The sequence below is a fragment of the Gossypium hirsutum genome, chromosome D04 (genome assembly GCF_007990345.1).
Source record: "Gossypium hirsutum isolate 1008001.06 chromosome D04, Gossypium_hirsutum_v2.1, whole genome shotgun sequence".
NCBI lineage: Eukaryota > Viridiplantae > Streptophyta > Magnoliopsida > Malvales > Malvaceae > Gossypium > Gossypium hirsutum.
The window spans coordinates 58,049,234-58,065,474 of NC_053440.1; the positions used below are offsets into that span (position 1 = coordinate 58,049,234).

At 31.8% G+C, this 16,241-nt stretch overlaps 3 protein-coding genes and 2 non-coding genes across 5 annotated transcripts; 4 read left to right on the forward strand and 1 right to left on the reverse strand.

Annotated features, from left to right (window-relative positions):
- Positions 1-1,447: 1,447 nt before the first annotated feature.
- On the forward strand, positions 1,448-3,857 carry LOC107898735 (squamosa promoter-binding-like protein 6). The gene is made up of 4 exons (XM_016824254.2): positions 1,448-1,630; positions 1,828-2,347; positions 2,567-2,703; positions 2,930-3,857. Exons 2-4 carry the CDS (start codon positions 1,851-1,853, stop codon positions 3,433-3,435), a joined length of 1,140 nt encoding a protein of 379 aa, XP_016679743.2. The 5' UTR covers positions 1,448-1,630; positions 1,828-1,850; the 3' UTR covers positions 3,436-3,857.
- A 1,666-nt stretch (positions 3,858-5,523) lies between these two features.
- Positions 5,524-6,972, reverse strand: LOC107898049 (probable 6-phosphogluconolactonase 1; the record flags this gene model as incomplete). The annotated part of the gene is made up of 2 exons (XM_041091470.1): positions 5,524-6,045; positions 6,870-6,972. Coding segments are annotated over 2 exons (420 nt in total), but the record flags the coding sequence as incomplete, so codon positions are not given.
- Positions 6,973-8,653: 1,681 nt separating this feature from the next.
- TRNAT-CGU (transfer RNA threonine (anticodon CGU)) lies at positions 8,654-8,725 on the forward strand. The gene has a single exon. It is a non-coding gene; the product is annotated as a tRNA-Thr (tRNA).
- A 1,231-nt stretch (positions 8,726-9,956) lies between these two features.
- TRNAN-GUU (transfer RNA asparagine (anticodon GUU)) lies at positions 9,957-10,030 on the forward strand. The gene has a single exon. It is a non-coding gene; the product is annotated as a tRNA-Asn (tRNA).
- A 2,888-nt stretch (positions 10,031-12,918) lies between these two features.
- On the forward strand, positions 12,919-15,413 carry LOC107898734 (histone H1). Its single transcript, XM_041091128.1, has 3 exons — positions 12,919-13,974; positions 14,661-14,720; positions 15,013-15,413. Exons 1-3 carry the CDS (start codon positions 13,054-13,056, stop codon positions 15,205-15,207), a joined length of 1,176 nt encoding a protein of 391 aa, XP_040947062.1. The 5' UTR covers positions 12,919-13,053; the 3' UTR covers positions 15,208-15,413.
- The last annotated feature ends 828 nt before the right edge of the window (positions 15,414-16,241 follow it).

Genomic DNA, 16,241 nt, shown 5'->3' on the forward strand with positions numbered 1-16,241 from the left:
AATTACGTATAGTTTTAATATTTATTCTTATATTTATATATAACCAACGGATGAATCGAGTTAGGCCGAAATAATAATGAAAGAAATTATTAATATTTGAATACTTTATAATTAGGTTTAAATTAAGAGAAATATGTTTAGTAAAGATTGAGAAAAATTCCAATTGTTGATTAGAAATAACAAGATGTAGGGCAATGGCATTACTACAAATGACATAGCAATGTTCCGACAAGTAGACTTTCAGACAGTCCTAATATTAGCTTAGATTAGTTATTTAGTACCCTGTCTAAGCATAAAACATAAATATTTGGTCATTTGTGGGGTCTTTTATTGGGCCTTTTGGCTCTCTCAACTGCAACAACTTGGGTGGGTCTTTCATTTCAATTGAATTTTTAAAAATTTTGATGTCCCTTTGAATGGACGGTGGATTTCAGTGCGGTGCAGTGCAATTCGTTTAATTTTTTTTGTTTTATGTTATAGTGTTTAATTTTATTGCTGTAGTAATTAATTTCATCGTCACCGCTATTTTTACCCTAATCGGAAATAAACGCATTGCCTATCCAAAGAGACCCTTACTAAATATCAATTGGTAAACAGGTAAAGCCAATTTTTATTTTAAAAGAGGTTAGAACTATATTATAAATTTTTGGAGGAGTTAAAATACAATTTTATCATAGTATTAGTTTATAATTTTATAAATTTTGAAGAGATTTAACTAAAATTTTACCATTTTTGAGGAACATGTAAAGTCAAAAAAATCATTTTAGGGCCAAATTTTACCATAGTATTAGTTTATTATTTTAAAGGGTTAAGGCTACTATCTGTCTTTACATTCGTCTTTGAGACTAAATCCTTTTTATCATTGACCTCGCCGTTACTCGTAAGAGTAATTGCATGAATTAATTGAATTAAATGACCAAGCGATGGCAAAGCTAGAGGGGCAGACAAGGCCCTATCCCCTCAAATGAAAAACTGCTTCTTTAGTCCCTTTAATAGTTGCAATGTTTTAAATTAATTTAATAATAAATTTATATTTCGACCACTCCTAAAATTTAAAATCCGTTTATGCCTTCTCAAAAAACACAAAGTTTATAGTTTAATCCCTTGAAATTTGTAATAATTTACATTAATACAACGAAGAAAGTCTATTTTTAGCTTTTTGAAAAATTTACAATTCAAATTCGACCCCTCCGAAAGATTTTCTAATTTCACCCCTGCTGCTAAGTGAGATTTTTTTAATTTCAAAATGTCACACCAACAAATTTAACGAAAAAAACTAACATTGTTGTTACAATTGGACTTGAATTTTGAAATCTGGAAAGTAGAAAGACTAAATTCTAAATTTGGGAAAGAACAAGGACCTACGACATATTTTAACAAAAAAGAAAAAGAAATATATAGCCCTTGAAAGCTACAAAAGAGTAAAGACATAGATGGACATACATACATACATACTTTTCAGACAGAATACGTAGTTGTTGTGGAACTCATGTTTTGACTCACTAAAGTCACACTCTATCAGCTTCGACTTCACCATATATATAATAGTAATAATCTTTGTTTTCCATCAATCTATACAGCTATCTCTGTTTTAGCCTTCATTTAACATTGCTATCTCCTATTCTCCGTGGTAAGCCCTACCAAGAATCTTTTTCTTTTTTTTTGTTGTTTGGTTTCCTAGAAACTGTTGGAAAATGAGAGAAATATTGGGAATCTTGCAACATCCCAAAAAATGAGTTCTTTTTGTCTGTTAATCTCTAACAATGGATAGTTTTGATTTTTTTGATTGATTTAGCCTAATGATTCCTTCTCTTTTTTTTTATGTAGGCATTTACATTATTTATCAGCTGATGGATTCTTGGAGCTATGATTGTGAAGGGAAAAACCTATTTTTTACTGATTTTGAGGCAGAGGGTATGGAATTCAATCAATTCATGGATTTTAGCTTTGATTATAAGAAAAAGAAACCCTTTTTTAGTAACACCAATTTGGGGATTTTTAGTGATGAATTTACCACTACTACTAGTTCATGTTATGTTGAGCAACATTCAAGTTCATTAATGGAGTCCAACAGTCAAGAATCTTCAATCATTGATTATGGAGATTCAAAGGGTTGTAAGGAAACTTCCGTTGTAACTTCGATTCAACCGGTTTTGATATCGAAGAAAGCTTCGACAACAAGAAGTTCATGTCCTCAAACACCTCAATGTCAAGTTTATGGTTGTAATAAGGATCTTAGTTCATCAAAAGATTATTACAAGAGGAACAAAGTTTGTGAGATTCATTCTAAGACAGCCAAAGTTATTGTTAATGGAAATGAAATGAGATTTTGTCAACAATGTAGCAGGTTTGTCCCTTCAATTTTGATCTTCTTGTATTTGTTTTTATCCTATTAAAGGTGTTTGTATATATGTTTCATAGAGATACTCATAGTTTCAATGTAGGCAAATGAATTAACCACCTTTACTCGACTGGACCTTCGATTTAAGCTTACTAATGTTGTTTCATGGTGTTTATGTTTTGGCATTGTCTCTGGTATTGAATGTGATTTATGTTTGTTTATTAGGTTCCATTTATTGGCTGAATTCGATGATGGTAAGCGTAGTTGTCGTAAACGACTAGTAGGACATAATGAGCGTAGAAGGAAGCTTCATTTCGGTACCCTTCCCGGAAAATCACATAAGTTTTTGCAGTCATATCGAGGTATGAACAACTTTTTGCATCTCTGTAGGAAACTAGGACATGAGCACGACCTCTTTGGTCATGTAATCCAATTGACAATTTGGTAGCAGTGTCACCTATGTAGCAAACTTTGAACAAATTGTCACCTATGTGGCCTCTTGGGTACCGAGATTCTTCAGACTTGTATACTGAAAATGCCTTTTGTTACCTAGAATGCATTTGAAAGTGACTTTGTTGTTTTCTGCAGAGAGATATGAACATGCTGATCAGGTTAAATTCAGAGAGAAACCGGTTTATGATCCTCAGTCGGCAATATCGATCATAAATGGCAAATTGGTGTCGAAGAAACAACACATCCCCGGAAGTTTTTCGTTGGCAACTGAAGCCTTCCATGCTCCTAATGAGTTATCTGGTCTTTCTTGCTCGGATTGTGCTCTCTCTCTTCTGTCTTCTCAATCACGAGACTTATCGAGCCATGCGACCGGAATTCAATTGACCGAGCCCTTTATCAATCAAGCTAGCCACCACCATGGGAGTTGTTTGGAAAATGCCAATGGCTTTTACTCATGTGGGATGAACCCCATGGGAGTTAGCCAAGCAGGATCTTTTCGAGACTTGGGTCTTTCGAGTCCAAATGGAACCACTGTTGATTTACTTCAACTATCAACACATCTCCAAAGAGTGGAACAACAAAGGAGTTCAATGCACGTAAAGCCTGAAAACGAGGACCTTTGTTATTTCCTTACAACTTAAACCAGTATGAGAAGGACAAGGCATGTTCTGTTGTTCTTACAGGTTCATGACATGTTACTCGGACTCGGGTTTTTCCCAAGATTTTCGTATATTTCGAATGTCCTTGGAGGATCATATATGTACCAATGTACGGATATGTGTCAAATACGGGTGTTGGACACAAGTACTTCTCGGGTTTTAATGATCCCTATCACTTTTGTGGCACTGAAGGGGCAACTTGAGAGGGGACAAAGTAAGAGTCTAAAGTTGGAACAATACCCTTGTAAAAAAGTTTAGAAAGGAATCATGTAGCACTAACATGTTTTTATTTATAAAATCTTTGCACTTTATACTGTGCATAAAACTTTAAGTGGTTAATATTAATTGGAGAAATAACTTGGTTCTTATAATATTTTTTTTGCACCTTTGGTGCTTGTTGATATTATTTTAGTCCTTGGAATTATCCCAAAAGTGTTGGAGTTTTTTACTATAGGTAGCTTAGTATTAAACTTCGGATTCGAGTGTGAATGTTCGATATATGTATGTGAATGTTCGATATATATATGTTTTCAATAGAAATATGATTATATTTTAATTTTTTTTAAATGCATTTAAAAGATTGTATCTTCATACTCATGTCGTGAACAAAAATAATAAACTATTTTTAATATTTTATGTTTTATATATTTGTAAACACAGATTTCTTTTTAGCACTTTGAAGGAATGAGTGGATTGCCACTTCATTTACCCATCAATTTACCTTTTTTTTATGTTTTGGTTAGTGATTTTGTTGGACATTGAGCTGTTAATATCACAAAAATCTCTAAAAGCTAACAACAATGAAAATGAAACCATCAATTCCCCCATAGGAATCTCATTCAAGAATTACAACTTGACTTTTAATGGTATATTATTTGAATCCTCCTATACATATTTGTGTATATATATATTCGATTAGTTGGTTACATGCTGATGCTTCAAACTTGATAATCTTTCAAAAGTCTTTGGTAAAAAATCTTTTCGGCCCCTCTAAAAAAAGTTGAAGCAATTTAATCCCTGTCAATTTCAAAAGTGAGTAATTAAGGATAATTAATCACAACACTAACATTTCCGCCAATTGCACATATTTTGATTGGTTTAACTCTTAATTTTACTCACTTTTAAAATTGATAGGGATTAAATTGCTCTGATTTTATTGAGAGAGACCAACTTACTCAATATCAAAATCGAGAGGGACCAAAGAGCTGTTTTTACCAAAGCTTTTCTTTTAATTAAAAATGATGTCATAGGTGACACAATGTTCATTGGAACTTGATTATATAATTATTATCATTATCTGCTTTTTTGCACCTGTCTTAATGTCGTTTTCAAAATGCATGTCTTTTTGCTAACGTTTAATAGTTGACTTTGAGTCAACCAATAGTGAGAAAGGCAATGGAAAAAGATAATGTTTTTAGTAGCTTTCAAGTGAAATGATCTTTGATCATGACATTAAGTGTTATGATTGATTTGATAAAATTAAAAAGAGGTCCCCAAACTCTGTCCATCAATTTTTTAATCTATTAAAAATGGTCCCATTGTCTAATGGCACTTACCTGTTTGTCAAGGTATTTAATTGAGGACCTCAAATTAAGTATGTTAATGTCTGAATGTCAGCATTTTTCACAGTTATAATACGTTAAAAGAACAATAATAAAGTAAGTATTGAACCCAAACAATGGGTACTCCATAATATTTTATGATCAAATTGAAAAAAAAAAATTAGCAGGGTGTTTGGTGGTCATTGTCTGCATGAAAAAAGAAAGGGACATATTGTGTTGATTTCATGTGATTAATCAATGTGAGCATTCCATTGGCAGGCTTACATCTATAGATTTGAGATTCATAATTTCGGGTATAAGATTTCAAAGTGATTTTGGATTAAGTTTTGCCCTGGAGATCTTTAATTTTGCATGCGATGTTAAAAAATTCAATATATTTTATTCATTTATGAAGTTGAAATATATCAATAGCAATGTATCAAATAGTTATCCATATATATATTATGATTAAAAAATTAAGTATAAATCTCAAAATCATAAATGAACTTTGATTCGATTTAAAATTTGATATATAAACTTTGATACCGTATAATTATATATATGAAATTTCGATTATAGTTCAAATGTATACATAAAACTTTAATGTTGATTCAATTATACACATTTAAGTTTCGATGTGGCTGGCTTGTCCGAAAACCATATCAGCTTCCCTATTGTTGGTTGGACTAACTGTGCAGGCAGCGACTGGCAGTTCGGTTCAATGTTATCGATCGCTAAATGGACAGCTTCGGCTTGATGACTGGGAAAGTGAATGTTATTCTCTCGGGTGGCGGTTTGGGGGAATCGATGATGAAAGTTACCCATTTGTCTGTCTCGTTGAGTGCTGAATGGTTAGAGCATAGTGAGGCAACGTGATGGTCAGGGCCTATCCCGAGAAGGATAAGATCCAACTTGGGGCAATCACTAATATCGGAAACACTGACCGATGTGTTTTTACTAGCTAGCGTATAACAAACATGTATTCGTCGGCAGCTTCCTCTGCCGAAACTGAATCGTTGATGGAATGAAGATGGCTGGGAACAATCGGTACCTGAAAATACGAGGGATAAGCCATAAAAGCATATAATATGCTCACAAACTGAAAAATAATTTTTGATTAACCTATCCCTCAAGGAAAGCATCGTTAAATTCGGAACTTCGAAATGGTGTCACCATGACACCAAATGCAGACGGAAAACAGGCATGTTTTAGATAACTTTTCGGAAACTTAGATGAAAAGAAACAACAAATGGTAACCTAACCTAATAATCAAGCTCAGTTCGATGCTAAGTTAAGTCATTTTCGATCACTAGCAACTCCAAATGGATGCAGTGCATGATCATCGAGCTAGTTAGTTCATTTCATGCTTCAGATAACTCACAACGAACGAACATTCATCGAATTTACGTAAGTGAAAACCGATACGAAAAACTTAAGATGAAAGCAAAGAACAAACCTAGGAACCACCAAAACTAACGAATCCATTAATGAATACCAGAATATCATAGGGTAAACTAATAGTAGCAGCTAAAACCGGTCCATCCCAAACTCGAAAAAAAGCTTAAAGACCTTCTAACATAAGCTAATATTTCGAGATCCGAAGTGCAGATCAATAGACAATCCTAATATTTAACTAATTATCGTACTAAATCCCTAAACTAACGAATCCATTCCATCCCAAACTAGCTTATAATGAATGCTATTGTTTCGAGATCCGAAGGGCGACCAGATCAGTGCAATGAAGGAACTAATCTATACTACACATCCTAGTAAAGTAAGATACGGATTCATTTTCTTATGGAAAACATAAACGAACACGAAAATTTTTGAAATACTAAGAATCCAAACCATGGAAATGTCTTTTGCAAGCTTATAATTTGTTTTTAGCCACAACACGTTCATCAGCCCAAAATATGTGCCATTTAGACCAACCTATAGTCTTTTTATAAGGAGCTTTAACAGTTTCCTGTTTCAAGTTTCAACAAGGTCAAACTACCATTTTGTACCCCTTCACTTAAAAAACAGATAAATTAATCTCTGTACATAAATGATCTTTTTTTGTTAAAAATTTATTTCATTTCTACTATTAAAAACATACTACATATATAGACCAGTTTTTAACTGTAGAAATTGATGAAAGTTTTAAGGGATAAATCTCAAAATTATACATGAATTTTGATTTAATGTGCAATTGTATATACGAATTTTAATTTAGTGCAATTATATACGTGAAACTCTAATTGTGGTTCAAATGTATACTTGAAACTTTAATTTTGATTTAATCATGCACATTCAAAAAAATAAAAACATCAATTTATTTTTATATGGGATAATATAATTATTCATGTATGCAACATATAAACATAAAATGATGTTATATCAATAATTGTGTTAATAATTTACAAGAATTTGAGAATTTGATCAAATCAAAATTTTATGTACAAAATTGCACAAAATCAAAGTTCATGTATACAATTGCACATTAAACCATAATTCATGAATAATTTTGAGATTTATCCCAAATTTTAACAAAAAGTCTAATTTACTTTTTGATCTAATAACTGATTTACCCTTTTTTTTTAGTAGGAGCAAAGTGCCCTTCAACAACGAAACACTTTAAAATGAAGAACAACAAATTAAATCAAAGATAAAAAAAAATTGATAAAAAAGAATGCAATTTGATACCCTGTTAAGCCAATGAGAGAACCACCAGATAATGCAATGGCAAAGGCTCCCCTTTCCTTTACTGCTGCTTCTGATAGCTCAGCAATGTAATCAGCCAAATCCGACTTTAGTTCATCTAAATTTTCATAGATTCTTAATTCGCCCCTGAAGTATACTCATTTCTCAATTTGGTACCTAAACACTTAATGAAGAACAGTAAAGCCATTAACTTTTTGCAGCTCATATGCATTAAAAAGAATCTATCCCTTGAAAAATAGCCAATAGCTAAATGCCCTTTAATTGATTCAAAGAAATTAGATTGTTAAATTGAAGCAAGAGGACAATCCAAGAAAAGGGTATGATCATCATAAACTGAATATCAATAAAAATCAAAACTTTAACAAATTTGATAAGTTTCAAAGAGATCAATTTCATGGAAAAGTATACAATTTTTTATTACTTATGACAAATAAAAGTAAAAAAAGGGAAATGGAAAATACTTACAAAGGAGAAAACTATGACAGAAGATGCTGGAGGCTGAGGAGCAAAGACAGAGATGAAGATGGAAACTGTAATATAATATTACACACACACACACACACATATAAAGAGTCAGAGAGAACTTACCTTCTGGGTTTCCACGTGCAACCAATGATATTGAAAAATCACCCAAATAAAAAAGATAAACTCTGTTTCTTGCTCTGTTTTCGTAGGTGAGAATGAAAGGCAAAAGAAGGATAAAAGACTAATAGAAAGAAAAAAACAAATAAACTACGTATAAACTCATTAAATTAATTTGTAAAAGTTATAAAATTATTATTAAACTATTGGAAAATTTTTATTTAAGAAAACAATCAAACACCTTGTGTCAAGGGGGCTAGAAAGAAAAATGAGGTGGCAAAGGAGTTATATTTCGTTGTGAATGATGTAGTTAAAAGGCCCAAAATGAATTTGATTTTGGATTTTTATATTAATAGAGAAACGTGCAGGCAGATGCCTTTGTAGCATAGTGGTAGTGCGTTCGCTTCGTAAGTGAAAGGTCACGAGTTCGATCTTCGTCAGAGGCTTATATTATATTTTTTTAAAAGGTTTAAAATATGTTAAATCTTTATATTTTAATAAAATTTGTAATTTAGTCTCCTCAAATTTTGTTTATTTAAAATTTTAGTCTAATTATTAAAATTATAAATATTTTTATCAAAATTTGTCAATTTAGCATATCGATTAAGTTGTGGAATATAAAGATCAACTAAGTAAATGTAAAATATGAAATACGGATGTACTTATTTTTTTCATATATTCAAAAGATCATATTTTATGCATATTTGAATCATTTACTCTGAGTTCTCAAACCTCGCAAATTCGCCGAAAATTTTGCTAATTGCCGATACAACAACGAGAACAGAGGACGCTAACCAAGTTCATGCACTACTATTCAGCTATGTTACTTGTACTTGACACAGGTGACTACCTATACTTGAAAAATGTTGTTGCAGTCATTCTTCGAGATTACTTCAGATTGTTATTTCGATTCCGTAAAGCCGTATGTGGTTGGAATCGGACCCTGCAAGGACACATGTGCACCATCAGTCGATAATGACTTAAGTGAAGCCGGTAGGTGGTAGCACTGATCTTGTAGCCAAAGCACATGTAACGATCGGTCCTAAAACCGACACGGTAGAGACATCCTAGAACCTGTTTTCATTACATATTTTCAGGTCGGAAATGGTGAAGTTAATTATTGTTTTGTACTGTTTTTCAGATGCATCCGTACACTTTTTGGAACGAACAAACAGGATCCATATGATTTGTTGATAAATAAAATGAAGGTAGCCTTAATAATTTCCAAGAATGGACAAACTCCCATTTGTGTCTGCAAAAAGACAATGAAGAACAACATTCATATTATTATTTTCTGGCCAATGAAGAAGTTCATTAATTAAGTGCTTTGTAAAAGAACTTGCTTGGTGCATGTACAAAATATATGTGTTACGTGTATTTGGATGGGAAAGCATTCTATGAAATAGGGACGCCACGTTATCTGTGTCTATTTTCCAATAGTTTTATATCACATCAGCATTCTTATCTTGAAAAAAGTTAAATCCAAATTTAAAATCCTTAAATTCAGGATAAAATTACTGATGTGGCATAAAATTATTGAAAATTGATAATATCTCTGTTTCATACAATCCTTTATTGTATTCGGATATTGATATAAAATATGATTTAGTTAATTATCTTTGGGTTTGATCTATACTATAAGTAAAATATCCTAACATTATAATTTGTTGTCAAGCGGCTGGAGTAGCTCAGTTGGTTAGAGCGTGTGGCTGTTAACCACAAGGTCGGAGGTTCAAGCCCTCCTTCTAGCGTTTTATTAAGATTTTAGAAATTTCAAAAATTCTAGAATGCACCATGTTAGCCTTTTTTTTTAATGTATAAATTTTAAAAATACATAATAATATATAAAAATTGAAATTTTTATAAAAAAATTTGAAATAAAAAAAAACGTAACATTTTCAAAAATATTCTAGAAATGTTGTAAAAAAATTTATTATTTTAAAAAATCAAAAAAAATGAATAAAATTTTAAAAAATAGAAAAATTTTAACTTTAAAAAAAGCTTAATGTCAAGAAATTGAAAAAGATTAATTTAAAAATTGAAAATTTTTAAAAATCAAAATTTATAAATTTTATAAATTTAAAAAAAACTTAAAATGATCAAAAATATATATTCTAGAAAAGTTGTAATAAGCTTTATATATTTTCCAAAAATTCTAAATTCTAAAAATTCAAAAGAACGAATAAAATGTAAAAAATAGAAAAAGTTTAACTTAAAAAAAAAATTTAACGTATAGAAATTGAAAAATATTAATTTAAAATTTAAAAAAATCAAAATATATAAATTTAGAAAATTTTATTTTTTTAAATACAGAAAAGTATATATTATTTTAAAAATGATGAAAATTTGAAAATACTTGAAAGTTAAAGAAAAATATTGGTTAACACTGATAAGCGGTGGTCAATGTTGGTCAACGAATGGTCAAACTAAATGTATTTTTTAAAATGTTTAATCTTTAAATATTTTTTGTAGTTTTGAATTTAAATTTAAATTTAAATTGACTAGATGTCCTACATGGAACATTTTAATTGGTGTCACGTGTCCATCGTTTTTTCTTAACGTCATTATAAAAAATGGGGTGAATCGAGTAATAGAGGATAATTTAAGTACCAATGTGAGACACAAAAAGGTTTAGGTACTAAGGTGGGAAAACAAGTATAGTTTGGAGGCCAAAGTGGGCACTAAACCGATATTTTTATTAATTGCATCATACGCCCCTCAACTATGACTCAAACTTAACATCTTCTAATTTAGTCCTCAAAGTATTGTGTCAATTTTAGTTTTTTTTATTATATATTATAGTTTTATTATTTGCACCACACATCCCTAAACTATGGTTCAATCTCAACGTTCTCTAAATCAATCCTCAAAGTATTTTGTCAATTTTAGTTTTTTTTTATTTGATATAGGGTTAAAGCATCATTTGCCCCTAAAGTATACCATTTTTTTCGTTTTGGTACTTCAACTTTTTTATTGTCTAATTTAATACATAAAGTTATATTTTATTAATCGGTTCAATCCACGTGGCATTTCAATCCAATAGAGAGTGCCACATGGCATCAATATGTCTTGAGACAAGAAGAACAAATATGACCATTGGAGCCAGAGTTCTCGAGATAAGGCTCCCCATAAGCATACTGTAGCTTCAATGTTGGTTGATCTTGAGATAATATGCTTTTTGTCTCGAGACAAGGTTCATTTGAAGCTTTTTTAGCTTCGATGTTGGTTTGTCTCAATATAGACATCCTTGTATCTCGAGACAATATTGAAAACCTTAAAAAATGTAGCTTAGAAACAGTTTAAATGATTTGGGAATTCTCGAATTTTTTTTGTAAAAAGTTAAAAGTCATTTAGAAACTTTATTTTTAAATTTGTAACACTTGAAAATATAATTGAATAAGATAAAAAAATAATTTATACAAAATTGATTAAGAGATTTTATAAATAAGTTTGTTATATCAAAACTAACAATACTAAATCAATTAAATAAAACAAAATTTTAGTAAATTATTTGATTAAATAAAATATATTTTATTTATTATTATTTCTCTCCCCACCATAATTATTATCACTTCCCAAAAAATAAAACTTTAATAATTTTAAAAATACTACACTAAAGTCGATTAAGTCTTAGTTCGATTTGTATGAACATTGTTGTTAGTGCAGGAGCACATAGGTTCGAGTACGCTAAAGTACATTATCCTTCTATTTAAGGGTTGGGGAGGAGCTATTGATAGTTCTAGACATCGTATCTCTAAGAGTAGATATAACCAGAACCTATAATGAAATTATTCAAAAAATATTACATTAAACCTCACGGTTAATTTATTAAATACTTATTATTTTATTTATTCCCAATCTCCACTCATTTTTCAGTAATTTTTAATTACAAATAATAAAAATTTAAATAATTAAAAAATAATTTTAATTATGATTAAATTGCATTATATTTTAAATAATTATATATTAAATATAATATATTTTTTCAAATTAGGATATAACAGCAACATCAATTTAATCAAAACTTGACATGATAAGGGAATTTCCCTTATGTGCTTACTAAAATAAAATAAAAAATTATTTAGTAAGTCGATCTTATAAGGGTTTACATGATTTTTTGCCAAATAAATCTTTGCCTTTTATATATATGAAAATAAATTTTAATAATGAATTAAAAACTGACATGCTGTCTTTAATTAATATTTAAAAATTAAAACAAATTTTACTATATATATAAAACCATATAGTAATATTTATAGTAATATTTTTTAACTATTAATCTTTCAAAAAGGATTAAATTATTTTTAATAGAAATATTGATTAAATCATTATTATTTTTTAAAAATATTGACATGGCAACCTGCGCGATAGTCCGCATGTACTTCACAATGACATTACAAGTAATTTAAAAATTATAAAAATCTTTTAAAAAGTGAATTGTAATATAAAAAAATCAAATACATTGTTTTGAATAAAAGATTGAAGTTTTAAAAAAGAAGGATTAAATTAATAAAAGTGTAAATAATATGGGGTATGCATTATAAAATAAAAAAAGTGAACAAATAATTTCCGTATAATAACCCTGGTAGAACATGCCTCTCCTTATTTATAGCACAATGTTTCCTTCATTTTTCGATTAAAAATAAAAAATAAAAAATAAAATACCGTTTCTTTTTATTATTATTCAGAAAAATAAAATTAAAAAAAAGATTGTTTCTCTCCCTCCCATAATTATTATCACTTTCCCAAAAACAATTTAACCCATAACCAAGAAATGAATGCTTCAACATCAGCTTCCATCCCCGCAGACCCTCCTCCCCCGCCCAGTGTCCCCGCATGGGCCCCCGCTCCGCCTTCTGTGGTCGAACCACCGGCGGCGGCGGCCGCCGTGCCTCCGGTTTCCGACCACCCTCCTTACCCAGACATGATAATCGAGGCCATTGGTGCTTTGAAAGAGAAGAATGGGTCAAGCAAAAGGGCCATTTCTAAGTACATCGAGTTAGCTCACAAACCGTACCCACCGAGTCACGATGAGTTGTTGACTCAACATTTGAAGCTCTTGAAAAGCAGCGGTCAACTTGTTATGGTAAGGAAGTCTTATAAGCTTGCTCCCTCTGCCGGATCTGAAGTTCCGGTGCCGGATTCTGCTACTTCTAATGTCCCCGACGGTTCTTTGGCTCCAAAACGTGGTCGCGGGCGTCCTCCTAAGGCTAAACCGACGGTTTCGGCTACTGATTCCGGGTCTCAGCTGCTGGATGTTCAGGTTGCGGGTGAAGTTAAGAAATCCGTCGGTAGGCCTAGGAAAAATGCACCCATTGGTCAACTTGATGCTAGGAGGGGCCGGGGTCGGCCACCTAAAAGTGGGTCTCGGAGACCGAAGACGGTTAGGTCAGTGGTGGCTGGTGGTGCTAATGCGGTGAAAAGGGGCCGTGGACGGCCGCCTAGGGCCGTGAACCAGGTACCTCAACAGGGGTTTGTGCCGATCCAGGGTCAACCCGTGGCTGTTCCCTATGCTGACGCTGATCCTGCTGCTCCTGTTGCTCCTAGTTTACCAAGGCGCAGAGGGAGGCCTAAGGGCACGGCTCGAGCCACCGGCACGGTGGTCCCCGGTAAGCGGAGAGGTCGACCGCCCAAAGTTGGCAGCAATACAATGGCCAAGAAAACCACTGGGAGACCGGTAGGCCGGCCCAAGAAGGTAAACCCGGTTTTTATGCAGTACATTTCCTAGTATTACGTATTAATATTGCAATGTTTGGGCTATACATTTATTCTTTCTTCAAAGATATCAAAAATATATGGAGACATACATGTAAGAGAATGGTACATGTTATTGTCTATGATATGATTATACGAGTAAGGGGGTGACCATTCAAGTTTCTTTTCGGTTCGACTTGATCAGCTTTTCAAATTTAACTGATCTAACTAGCCATTTCTATCATGAACCGAACCGACTGATCGCTTAATTGAACTATCCAAAGTGAGTCAATATCGATTGTTTCGGTTTGGTTTGTTGGTTTAGTTGATTAAATCAGTTATAACTGATTTCCACTCCCCAATGCATGATGTGGAAATAGACATCACCTTTTTACTGTTCTTATAATTTGTTATAATTTAGATTAAAAAGTAAATTGGTTTTTTCTGTTAAAAATTGATATAACTAATGGGATAGATGATCTAATGAGTTCCGTGTGCCATTCTATATGTAATTCATGTTGACGTACATGGATCAATTTTTAACTATAGAAATAGATGAAAAATTTTACAGAAAAACTAATTTGCTGTTTAACATAATGTACAAGCAAAATACAATCCGTTTCTTTTTTACTCTGTTGGATTTGTTTGTGTTAAATCTAATATGACCTATTTTTGGTTGATAACAAGACAACTGGTGGAGCATCAGCAGCTACATATGAAGATCTTAAGAGAAAACTCGAATTCTTTGTAAGTCTTATCGGAAAGTTACGATTATGCCTATTTGGGATTTATACATATATCTATGCATGTATGTATCAATGAATGAATGATGTAGGGGCAGCGCCAAAGGGCCCTGGCCACTCATATCATTTTGGCCTCGCTAAAGATGAAAAATTTTCAATTTAATCCTTTTAAAATTCTAAAATAACAAGCATATGCAAAGATAAAATTGTACTTTGACTCCTTTAAAATTCTGTAATTTAATTTTGGCACCTAAAGTATACTTGTGGCTTTGTCCCGGAATGATGTCTGATTGCAGCAATCAAAAGTGAAGCATGCAGTTGAAGTACTAAAGCCTCAGTGCATCAACAACGGAACAGGCGCAGGCGCGATCCAAGAGTTAGAAGGACTTGCAGAAATGGACATTAACGCACCATTTCACGAGCAAGCTCAGCCGTCGCAGCAGGTGCCAACACAGCCACCGATACTACAGAACGAAGGACAAGGGCCTTGATGTTTTTTAGTTGGTGTAGGAAATGTTTTGACTTAGGCACACAACCATGATATATGTCTGTAAAGGGAAACAGGGAAGTTGCAGATCAATTTTTTTTTTCTTTTTGTTGTTGCTGAGGTTGTCTGAAACATTTTTTCTTTTTTTGGAGAATGACTTTGGTTCGGCCATTTTTCTCTGTAGTGAAATTACTGATTCCAGAATTTCAATTTTTGGAGTACAATTTTCTCATGATCTGAACTTAGCTGGAATTTATTCATAGTTTTGTACTTGAATGGTAGTTGGTATTTACTGCACCTCAGGATTTATGTGTGATTGCTGAATTCGGGTATCTGTAAATTTATTTATTTTAAATGAATTTTATGTATTTTGGGAGTATTTAAATGAGATGGTCCTATGTACTTGGCTTTTTCTTCTTATCCAGTATCCACTCTCTTTTTCTTCCCATGTTTGTAAGAGTAGGTAGGTTGGTAGTCGACAAGTGATTAGTAAAGGTAAAAGTATCATAGAAGCCCTTGTACTAGAAACTAGATTGCATTTTATTCTTTTACTATAAAAATGAGTAAATTAGTCTTTTTACATTAGATTAAAGAGTAAATTGGTTATTTCTATTAAAATTTTATTTATTTTTACTTTTTAAAATTGGCATGCTAAGAGAGAAAAATCATAAAGTTACACATGATGTGTCATGTGCGTCTCATGTTGACATATAGGAACCAGTTTTAAATAGTTAGAATGGATGAAATTTTTACTTTATCTAATGTACAATGATTAATTTATTAATTTTTTGAGTAAATAAAACAAAATACAATCTAATTCTTAATATAAGAGTTTCCTTAATATTTTTATCGTCATCTAAATAATTATGACACGTAAAATAACAAAAAGAAAAAAAACCACAGTGCAGTAATAAATATCTGTTTGAATGTGAATATTACGAGTCTATTCGATTTTTTATGGGTGTTTGAAAGGAAAATGGAGGGGCCAACCATAAAGTTTTAACAGTTTTTTTGCATAAGAAGGATCCTTTTAATGGT

Coding starts and splice junctions, on each gene's coding strand:
- LOC107898734 (XM_041091128.1), top strand. CDS start 13,054: ATGAATGCTTCAACATCAGCTTCCATCCCCGCAGACCCTCCTCCCCCG. Junction 13,975..14,660: donor CGGTAGGCCGGCCCAAGAAG/GTAAACCCGGTT, acceptor GTTGATAACAAG/ACAACTGGTGGAGCATCAGC. Junction 14,721..15,012: donor AGAGAAAACTCGAATTCTTT/GTAAGTCTTATC, acceptor GTCTGATTGCAG/CAATCAAAAGTGAAGCATGC.
- LOC107898735 (XM_016824254.2), top strand. CDS start 1,851: ATGGATTCTTGGAGCTATGATTGTGAAGGGAAAAACCTATTTTTTACT. Junction 2,348..2,566: donor TTTTGTCAACAATGTAGCAG/GTTTGTCCCTTC, acceptor TTTGTTTATTAG/GTTCCATTTATTGGCTGAAT. Junction 2,704..2,929: donor GTTTTTGCAGTCATATCGAG/GTATGAACAACT, acceptor TGTTTTCTGCAG/AGAGATATGAACATGCTGAT.